The sequence below is a fragment of the Rutidosis leptorrhynchoides genome, chromosome 3, assembly GCF_046630445.1.
Source record: "Rutidosis leptorrhynchoides isolate AG116_Rl617_1_P2 chromosome 3, CSIRO_AGI_Rlap_v1, whole genome shotgun sequence".
In the NCBI taxonomy this organism is placed as follows: Eukaryota; Viridiplantae; Streptophyta; class Magnoliopsida; order Asterales; family Asteraceae; genus Rutidosis; species Rutidosis leptorrhynchoides.
The window spans coordinates 470,788,088-470,799,971 of record NC_092335.1 but is presented as its reverse complement, the minus strand read 5'-3'; the positions used below and the strand labels follow the sequence as shown (position 1 = coordinate 470,799,971).

The following is an 11,884-nucleotide window of genomic DNA, read 5'->3' as shown; positions in this document are numbered from 1 at the left end:
AATGCTAAAAGTAACCACGTCCCAAACTGAAGTCAACCATCTAACCGATGAAGACCAAATAAAAGTGAAATCTAACGGATAACACTTACCACTTAACAACCTTTGTAGTGCGCAAATACGTCTATTACGCAACTACTGCAACATCACAAGCAACGGCTAAAACCGTTAACGCCCAAACGACTATGGCAACGCAAATCCCAAGGTGTACAAAATTGACTAATGTCACACCCATAACAATATGTGAGCGAAGCACGGCTATCGCATCACTAACCACATAACATGGTTCTTACGACCCCACCATTGGTGTATAAAACAACCAATAGTTCACCCAACATGGCCCTCACGACCCCACCATTGGCGTATAAAACAACCAATAGTTCACACGACATGGTCCTCACGACCCCACCATTGGCGTATAAAACAACCAATAGTTCACACATCCAACATGGCCGAAACAACCCGAGCCTAAACACATATGGAGGATGGTCGAAACAACCCGAACCTTAGTGAATTCGCAACAACTCGAAATTCACCAACCCGATCCATATTTCCCACAACGAAATGACCGCACAACCCGAGTCATTGTGAATACGCGCAAACTGATATTCACTACCTCCACCACATAGTATAACCGAGGATGGCCGTATAACCCGAGCCTTAGTGAATCCGAACTACCCGACATTCACTACCTCAAACTATGAGTTCAACCAACAGGGACAATCGTACTATCCGAAATATTGTGAATACGAACAACCCGATATTCACGTCCCCCAACACAACTCATGAATGATACTCCCATTCCGATAACGTTATACCATACCGATATAACACTAAACCCATGATGAAGTCAGCGGACCCCGAAGGTCATGCTCCACCAATCAATAATACCATGATGAAGTCAGCGGACCCCGAGTGGAACAACTTTAACACTTGAGGTTTGACCCGAAACCCTCTTCTTCTTCTCCAAAAGAAGCTTTATCTCTCTAAAACTCAATATCTCTCTAGGGTTTGGAGTTGAGAGTGTTTTTAAGTGAAGATGAGGATAATATGAGCCTTGAATCAGCCTTATGGCTCTAGAATCGGCCATAAGTGAATTTACCAAAAATCCCTCAAAAGATTCCATTAAAATGGGTTAATAATGTCATTACAGCGACATTTGTCGCGTTTCGCGACACCTTGTCGCGTTTCGCGACACCAATACGCGACACACAACACTCAAACGCGATAAAGTGGACAGAAATCACCATCAGAAGTTGTCTCGTTTCAAGCATGTTTGTCACGGAACGCGACGCACCAGAACGCGACAAACTGCACTCAAACTCGACAGTTTATCTGATGTACTCTAATTTCACTTTTAAAACATCCCAAAGTCAATCGTGGTCAATGCATTACATCCAAACTATTAAATAATCATTTTTGGACTTCAAATGACGTCACAAACGTCATGTTTAGAAAAACGGGGTGTTACAATATGAGTGAGCAAACATCAATAATATGTTTAGACAACTTTTGTAAATGTGTGATCTATTTATATAAAAGTAAATACAAGAGATCTCCCACAACAATCGATGTTGCACGATTATATAGTGCACATGAGGAGAACTGGAGAAGCATGTGTTCAAGAGTATGCTCGGGAGTATTGATTGCATGCGTTGAGAGTGGAAGAATTATCCTGTTGCTTAGGACAATACACTAGGGGTGATCACAAGAGACCGACGATTTTATGCTTGAAGCTGTGGCTTCATATGACTTGTGGATTTGACATGCTTTTTTCGAAATGGCAGGTTCAAATAATGACATAAATGTTTTGAATCAGTCGCCTAGTTTTGATAAATTAACGAACGTAAAAGCTCTATCCACACCATTTGAGGTAAATGGAAGAAAATACACCAAAAGTTATTACCTTGCCGATTGTATATATCCCGATTGGGCAAAACTTATCAAAGGAATGTCGTGTCTCACATATGAGCCAAGGATTAAGTTCACAAGATTTCAAGCTAGTGTTCGAAAGGACATAGAGATGGCATTTGGGGATCTTCAAGGTAGGTTTCATATTTTAAGTCAACCTGCACGAACTATGAAAGTAAACAAGACGCGAAAAGTAATGGAATGTTGTCTCATTTTACATAATATAATTTTAGAAGACAATAATTTTACACTTTGTAAATTGGAAAAAAGATTTATAACTAAGGAAAGGGCGAATCGTGCCCAACGGATAGGAATAGAGCACGAGATCAAGACATTATCAGAAGAGAAATAAGGGATAGGACGGTGCACGACCAATTTAACGATGATTTAATCGAGCATATATGGAATCTTTCGGCTTTATTTCGACCTATGTATTAGTCTTTCTTTATGTAATATTTATTTTTTTAGTTTATCTTTATTTTTATTTTATTTTAAGTACTTTTTTGATTTGTAGTTTGTAAATTTTTTTAATTTAATGAATATTATATTATTAGTTTTATTAAATAATGTGTTAATTATATATAATAAAATTTTAAATAAAAAAAAAGAAGAAGAGGATCCTACTCAAACTGACACAAAAAACTGACATTTGGGTAAAAAAATGTCATAAACTGACATTGCCCAATCACAGGCAGTTTGCACTTTTTGACCAAAAAGTGCATAAACTGCAAGTGATATCACGGTTACGGTTAGAAATGGTCACAAAAAATAAAATAGACATGAAATTATTCTTCAGTCAATCAAAGCCAACACACACACTCACCCTTGATTCTCTCTGGATCCTCTCCATATATATATATATATATATATATATATATATATATATATATATATATATATATATATATATATATGCTACGTAGTTATATCTCGGACGGTGGGATCCAACTGACATCAGATGCTTTTAGCGCTCGAAGAACCGGTCAAGCAGGACGGGCGATTTACACAAGCCTGTTACGTCTTTGGGACAACACTTCTGGAGAGCTAGCAAGTTTCTCGACCAATTTCACCTTTGCGATTGATTTAAAAGGGTCTACGGAATACGGTGATGGTATCGCGTTCTTTCTTGCTGAAAATAATTCAGTGACGACTCCTGGTGGTGCTGTGGGGCTTCCGATCGACCCCACAAACCTCGAGGCATCGAATCAATTTGTGGCCATAAAGTTCGATACTTATTGGAACGACGTGGATCCTCCTTTTTCTGGAAATAATTCAAAGCTTGATTTCGTGGGGATTAACATAAATTCTATTGCTTCTGCTGCATATCAATTATGGTTAAGCAATATAATTGGAGTGGGAGAGTGTCAAGCTTGGATCAATTATGATTCTGTTTCGAAAAATCTTAGGCCCCGTTTGGCTAGTGAAATTTATTTGGATGGAATAGAATGAGTCAAAGGAATTAGAATCCGAAAGAATTGGAATTGATAAATTCCATGAAATGTGAAAAATGTGTTCTATTTACATGGAATGGAATTGAATTTCATTTTATAAAATAATTAAAAAGTTATAAAAAGAATTACGTTTCTAAATTTTTTGTTCATTTCCAGACTGACTTTAAAAAAAATAAAAAATAAATTAGATTCGCGATTTGAGAACGCGTGTCGAAAATGTGCGTTTTTACAGGGGATCAGAAAATCCGCATTTCTGGACGCCCTGCGAAAGCGCGTGTTTCAGCAGGGGATCCAGAAACGCGTGTTTCCGGGCCCGGCGCGAAAACGCGCCTTTCCGGGCACGGCGCGAAAACGCGCGCTTCCGGACGCCCTGCGAAAACGCGCGCTTCCGGACGCCCCGCGAAAACGCGCGCTTTCGGATGCCTCCAAAAACGCGCGTTTCCGGGCGAGGCGCGAAAACGAGCGTTTCCGGGCGAGGCGCGAAAACGAGCGTTTCCGGACGGGCGCGAAAACGCGCGTTTCCGGACGGGCGCGAAAACGCGCGTTTCCGGGCGCCCTCCGAAAACGCGCGCGTCCGGGCGCTCCCGAAAACGCGCGCGTCCGGACGCCCCGCAAAAACGCGCGCGTCCGGCGCCCCCGAAGACGCGCGCGTCCGGGCGCCCCCGAAGACGCGCGCGTCCGGGCGCCCGCCGAAGACGCGCGCTTCCGGGCGCCCGCGAAAACACTTCACGAAAACTTGAGCCGAAAATGCGCCCCGTAAACCCGCTTTGAAAACGCGACACGAAAACGCACACAAAAAAAGTGACCCGATCCGCGAAAAAACATCTCAAAAACGCGACTCGAAACGCGCCACGATAACGCGCCACGAAACGCGGCATAAAAATGCTACCCGAAAATGCGGACCGAAAACACGACCCGAAAACATGGACCGAAAACGCGACCCAAAAATGCGCGCCGAAAACGCTCCCTGAAAACGCGCCTCGAAACCGCGCGCCGAATAGCTCCCTGAAAACGTGCCTCGAAAATGAGCGCCAAAAACGCGTTCTAGAGTCGCGATCCTAAAAATTCAACATTGAAAGGAATTCAAATCCATCAACATCTTGAAGGAATGAACATTCCATAGATGAAGGAATCTCAAGATTCCAAGGAATATAATTCCTTCCAAATTATGTCAACCAAACGGAGCGGTCTAAGGAATTCAATTCCAATTCCATCAAATTCCTTTGGAATTCCGCAAGCCAAACGGGGCCTTAGTGTTTCATTCACTGGTTTTCTAAATACTACCATCGTGTGTCAAGATGGACTCTCTTACACGGTTGATCTAAGGAGAGAGTTGCCAGAGTGGGTGATTTTTGGGTTTGTAGGATCATCTGGAGATAGGTTCGAGATAAATAAAGTGAAATCTTGGTCTTTCAATAGTTCAGACTTAGAGGTTAATGAAACCAACACAATACCGCCGACTCTTGGACAAAACCCGGGATCAAATCCTGGACAGAACACGGGACCGGATACGAGTAGTGGGAAAAGTATCAAAAAGATGGGAATAATTATCGGAATATCGGTAACGTTTGTTATAGTGTTTATAGTTGCTTTTGTTTTCTGGAGTTTAAAGAAGAGTATGGAATATGAAATTTCATTTGATAATGAGATGAACAATGAATTCGAGATGGGCACAGGGCCTAAAATATTCTCATATAATGAAGTAGCCCGCTCAACTAGTGACTTTGCGGAGAATGAGAAGCTTGGAGATGGAGGTTTTGGTGGGGTCTACAGAGGTTACTTTAGAGAATCAAGCACGTATGTAGCGGTGAAAAGGGTGTCAAAGAATTCAAAACAAGGGATCAAGGAGTACGCATCAGAGTTCAAGATCATTAGCCGATTGAGGCATAGAAATCTTGTCCAACTTACGGGTTGGTGTCACGAGAAAGGAGAACTTTTACTTGTATACGAATATATGGAAAACGGAAGCTTAGATTCACATCTTTTTAAAGAAAAAAGCTTGTTGAAATGGGGGACAAGATATAAAATTGTTCATGGTCTAGCTTCTGCTTTGTTATATCTACATGAAGAATGGGAGCAATGTGTTTTGCATAGAGATATCAAATCTAGTAATGTGATGTTGGACTTAAATTTCAATGCAAAGCTTGGTGATTTTGGGCTAGCTAAGATGGTTGACCACGAGAAAGGCTCGGAGACAACTATGTTGGCCGGAACCTTAGGCTACATGGCTCCTGAATATGTAGAGACCGGTAAGGCAAGCAAAGAATCGGACGTTTACAGATTTGGAGTTGTTACGCTGGAAATAGCTTGTGGGCGAAAAACAATCAAGCGCAAGGCACCAGAGAAGCAAATGCGGTTACTAGAATGGGTTTGGGATCTTTATGGTAGCGAGGCTCTTTTAGAAGCGGTCGATCCACGTCTAGGGTCAGAGTTTGAGGAAGATGAAGTAGAACATTTGATGATTGTTGGGTTATGGTGTGTGCATCCTGATTCTGAAGTTCGTCCTTCTATGAGACAAGTGATTCAAGTACTGAAACACGAAGCTTCTCTGCCTATACTCCCCTCAAAGATGCCAGTGGCATCTTACTTGATACCTTCTATGGCTGAAAACCAATCATATAAGATCGTCTCTAATATAGATTCGTCAAACCTGAAGGGGTTTGTATTAAATTTCATAAAACTGTTTAGCAGCGGAAGCATGTACAACAATTATTTAAACCTTTCAAAACTCCCCACCAAGGATCCAATTGCATGTTGTTAAGAAAACTAACTAATAAATAGTGAGTTTAAAGACTACAACCTTTGAAGCCTTTGAACTTGAGAAGTTATGGATGCTAAGAATATAGGAGCCAAAATAGCCTCCCTCTATCGGTAATCCACACGAAAGCAAACTCCAATATCAACCGGATGCTAGTCCTTCACAACCCTTGAAAACAAGTATAAGAAACAACCTTTCTTATTTCTTGTTTTAATCCTATCTTGTTTTCTTATTAATCTTTCAAATATGAAAGAAAACTTAAGATATATTGTAAGTAACTATTTTAGATAATACTTGCAAATATGTGGTTTTCAAAACCTTCTCACAATGTACGTATGAAGAACATACATTTAAAGAAACACATAAACAAGTCATTATTAAAAGCAATGCATAATCATTTCACTTTAATCATGAAAGGCAACAAGTTATCATGAAAGTAATCTTTCATCATTTCACTTTACTTGTATTCTTACATTATATAGTGTAAAGTTTATCAATGCATGACCTACCAACTAGTTAACAATATACATTTATTTACATCAAACAATTTTGACAAAACTATTGTATTTAGTTAACTATATGGAAACAAGCAAGTAATATACTTGTTACTTACATAAATACATGTTTATATATTTGTATGCATTCACATACAATTGTAGTATTATTATTTATATTAAATAATAATGTCACAACATGTATAATGAGGTTGTAATATTCGAATCGTATTCAAATATGTAATTGATATCTATTTGCTCATTGTGTGTGACCCTTTAGGTTCAAACGTCATTAGTAGTATAGACATAAGTTGTGTCTTGGGCATTAATAACCAACAATCTCCCACTTGCACAAGATTCAACATATGTCAACACAGACAGTGGTAAACGTCTAGCAACATGCCACTGCCCCTAACAACACATGAAAAATGTCATTCCGAGCATCCATTGATTCTTAAGTTACTTCTTTAAATCAATATATAGGTATGGTATCAGTTATCCCTTTGTTACTGACATCTCGTTGAGCATGAGACATGGATAGTAATCAATCTCATATTTAGCTCATACATTATGTTACTCGATCAAGATTGAAAATGATAAAACAAACATCATTGAATACATCAATATAGTTTGAGCGTGGCCACGCATTTTAATCAATTTAAATCATCGAGGGGCCCATAGATGTCAATCTCTCATCCAGATGAGAGGAACAAATCTCGTCTAGACTACACACGTCTCTCATGTGTCTCATATTATACTCAACAATAGCTTTTATGATTGCCTGGCTAAAGAACAATGTTTAACTATGTCAAAGTATAACAATCCTCACACTTAAGACCCAATTTGTATCTATTGTCTAAGCATATAAAGATATTACCATTTTCAAGAATCACTTATGACATCGATCCATGAAGTGATCTTGAAAGCGGGTCATGTCCAATGTTTATTCTTCAATAAACATAGGTGAATTTGGTTGCAACTCCCTTGCTCTACTTTCATCTTCATGAAAGTCAACCAACTTATTCACATTAGTCTTAACTCACAACTATTCCCATAGTTGTGATCGACTATGGACGTTTTTGAATAACGGGGTTATTCAAGGATTTAAACATACTAATAAAGAACACAACAATTATAATGAGTGTGATTATCTCCAAATACATCATATCATTTAATATAAATGTTGCATAAATGTTCCAAAATATCATAATACTAAATTACAAATCATTCCAATCATTGACATTACGAAGCCCTATGCACCGAGCATGACCCTCGTGTTTTGATTGTGCCAAAGCCTTTGTAAAAGGATCAGCAAGGTTTTGATCTGTGTGAACTTTGCGAATACAAACATCTCCGTCTCCCACTATGTGTCGTATATAGTGGAATCTCCTAAGGATATGTTTGGTGATGTGATGCGATCTAGGTTCTTTTGCTTGAACAATAGCACCATTGTTGTCGCAAAATATTTCTATGGGGTCTTCTATGCTTGGCATCACCCCTAAATCAGCAATGAACTTTTTCATCCACGCAGCCTCTTGTGCTGCCTCTGATGCAGCAATGTATTCAGCTTCTGTAGTAGATTGTGCAACTACTTTCTGTTTAGAACTTTTTCAAGTTATAGCTCCTCCATTCAAGATAAAGACATATCCAGATTGTGATCGTGAATCATCTCTATCAGTTTGGAAGCTAGCATCTGTGTAGCTCTTTACAGTAAGATCTTCCTCCACACCACCATAAATCAAGAACATATCTTTAGTCCTTCTCAAGTACTTTAGGATGTTCTTGACAGCCATCCAGTGGCTTTCACCCGGATTTTGTTGGTATCTACTCGTCATGCTCAAAGCATACGATACATCTGGTCTTGTGCATAACATGGCATACATAATGGATCTAATTGCAGAAGCATATGGAGTTCCATTCATTCGTCTAAGCTCATCATTAGTGCTAGGACTTTGAGAATTGCTCAATATTATACCATGTGACATTGGCAAAAACCCGCGTTTGGAATCTTGCATCTTGAATCTTTTTAGAATCTTTTCAATATATGCACTTTGGCTCAAGCCGATTAGCCGCTTTGATCTACCTCTATGAATTTTTATTCCTAGAATATAAGCAGCATCGCCAAGGTCTTTCATTTGAAAACACTTCCGAAGCCAACACTTTACCTTTTGTAAAGTTGGGATGTCATTTCCAATAAGTAGTATATCATCTACATATAAGATTAAAAATACTACTATGCTCCCACTAACCCTTTTGTAAACACATGGCTCATCTTCATTTTAGGTAAAATCAAACTCTTTTATTTTCTCGTCAAAACGAAGATTCCAGCTTCTAGATGCTTGCTTTAATCCGTAAATGGCTCTTTTAAGCTTACACACTTTATTAGGATACTTAGGATTTACAAAACCTTCTGGTTGTTCCATATAGACATCTTCACTTAAGTGTCCATTAAGGAATGCGGTTTTAACATCCATTTGCCATATCTCATAGTCATAATATGCGGCTATGGCAATGAGTATTCTAATTGATTTTAGCATGGCTACTGGAGAGAAAGTTTCGTCATAGTCAACACCATGAGTTTGAGTGAAACCTTTCGCCACTAGTCTTGCCTTAAATGTATGTACATTTTCGTCCATATCAGTTTTCTTCTTGAAAATCCATTTGCTCCCAACAGCCTTGCTATCAGGAGGTAGATCAACTAAGTCCCATACTTCATTGTCATACATGGACTGCATCTCCATTCATGGCTTCATGCCATTTCTTAGATTCAGGATCTAATGTAGCATCTTTGTAGTTAGTGGGCTCACTTTCATCCACCAAGAAAATTTCATCATATCTTTCGGGGCTATGACGAGGTCTACTAGATCTACGAATGTCTTGTGTTACTTCAGGTTCCTGAGCAACCAATTGTTCAGGTTCTTCAACAGTTTGTTGATAGCTAGTGCCAACCTTAGGTGTGAAATTTTGTGGTTCTTGAATTTCTTCAAGTTCTACATTACTCCCATTTGCTTTATTTAATAGAAACTCTTTTTCTAGAAAAGTAGCGTGTCTAGAAACAAACACTTTGTTCTCGGTAGGATTGTAGAAATAATATCCCATAGAATCCTTTGGATATCCCACAAAAATGCATTTGATAGATCTGAGATCAAGTTTGTTGGAAGTTTCTTGTCGAACATGAGCTTCGCAACCCCAAACTTTCAAATAAGATAAATTTGGAGCTTTTCCATGCCATAACTCGTATGGTGTCTTATTAACCTTTTTGGTTGGTACCATATTTAATATGCGAGCAGTAGATAATAAGGCATAGGTCCAGAAGGATGGAGGAAGTGAAGTATGATTCATCATAGATCGAACCATATCAAGTAGGGTTCGATTCCTCCTCTCAGAAACACCATTATGTTGTGGTGTTCCTGGTGGAGTGCATTGTGAAATAATTCCACAATTCTTTAGATGATCGTCAAACTCTTGACACAAGTACTCACCTCCTCGATCCGATAGAATAACCTTTATCGTTTTGCCTAGCTGATTTTGAACCTCATTTTGAAACACTTTGAACGTTTCAAATGCCTCATGTTTATGTTTCAATAAGTAAACATAACCAAATCTACTGAAATCATCAGTAAATGTAATGAAGTATCTTTCACCATTTCTTGACATAGTTCTAAAAGGACCGCATACATCGGTATGTATAAGTCCCAAAAGATCCTTTGCTCTTTCTCCAGAACCGGAGAAAGGTGCCTTTGTCATCTTCCCGCTTAAACAAGATTCACATACATCAAATGACTCAGAGTTAGTTAATTTTAAAATTCCATCAGATTGGAGTTTGGTTATGCATTTCTTATTTATGTGACCAAGACGACAATGCCATAGATAAGTTTGATTCAAGTCATGCTTGGATCTTTTGGTGTTTATGTTATACATAGAACTATTATTGGATGAATCTTGTATGTCAACTTCATATATGCCATTGTGAGGCCGTGCCTCAAAATAAAAAACATCTTTATTGAAAACTGAAATATTACCATTAGAAAAAGCATACGAGTAACCAGATTCATACAAACGTGCAGCTAAAATAATGTTCTTAGTTAGACTAGGGACATAATAACAATTATTTAATATTAAATACAGGCCATTTGGTAATAAAAGTTCATAAGTGCCTATTGCTACGACCGCAACATGTGCTCCGTTGCCAACATGCAATACCAAATCGCCTGGTTTCAGCTTCTTAATCTTTCTTAGTCCCTGCACATTATTACAAATGTGAGTTCCACAACCAGTATCAAATATCCATGAATTACTAGAGAAAGCAAATAGTTCTATCATATAGATACCTGAGGTGCTAGCATTGCTAGCCTTTGTCTTCTTCAACTCTGCAAGGTAAGTCGGGCAGTTTTGCTTCCAATGACCAATTTCTCCACCATGGAAACAAGTGGCATCTTTGGCAGGTTTTTCTTTCTTCTTGACAGAATCCTTTGGGATAAACTTTTTGCCTTTGTAGTTGCCCTGACTCTTAGGTTTGCCTTTACCTTTGCCTTTGGCTTGTGGCTTCTTGATTTTTCCTTCCCGAATCATGAGGACTTCAGAGGTTTTGGATGGAATATTCTTCTCGGCAATCTTAAGCATTAAATGCAACTCCGAGATAGATTTCTCCAAATTGTTCATATTGTAGTTCAAGACGAACTGGTCATATGACTTTAGTAGTGAGTTGAGGATAAAGTCTATTACCAACTCAGGACCAATGGAAGATCCAAGCCTCTCAAGTTGATCTATGCAGCTCTTCATTTTTAGAACATAAGAGCTTACAGATGTCCCCTCTGTCATCTTGCATGCATGTAACGCTCTGACAGTTTCAAAGCGTTGTTGCCTAGCTTGTTGCTGGAACATTTCCTTTAGCTGCTTAAGCATCTCAAAGGCATCATGATGTTCCAGGTCCTTTTGCAAGTCTGGAATCATGGTGACTAACATGAGGCATGCTACCTCTGTGGAGTCATCGATATGCTTAGTCCAAGCATCTCGAATGCTCTTAGTGGCATTAGTAGGGGGTTCCTCGGGAACGGGTCCATCAAGTATATACAGCTTCTTTTCGACTTTGAGAACAATTCTCAAATTACGATACCAGTCTAAGAAGTTCGTATCATTGAGTTTTTCCTTCTCTACGACAGATCTTAGAGAAAGGTGGTGAACGGGTGTAGTTGCATTGGGTGACATCTACAAAATTAACCAAGTTCTTTTAGTATTTTAATATTTGATCCTTTAATAATTGATTACCCTAA

At 38.9% G+C, this 11,884-nt stretch overlaps 1 protein-coding gene across 1 annotated transcript; it reads left to right on the top strand.

Annotated features, from left to right (window-relative positions):
- Nucleotides 1-2,820: 2,820 nt before the first annotated feature.
- On the top strand, nt 2,821-7,152 carry LOC139901662 (L-type lectin-domain containing receptor kinase IX.1-like). The gene is made up of 3 exons (XM_071884347.1): nt 2,821-3,314; nt 4,614-6,017; nt 7,095-7,152. The coding sequence occupies exons 1-3, from the start codon at nt 2,821-2,823 to the stop codon at nt 7,150-7,152; spliced, it is 1,956 nt and encodes a 651-aa protein (XP_071740448.1).
- Nucleotides 7,153-11,884: the final 4,732 nt, after the last annotated feature.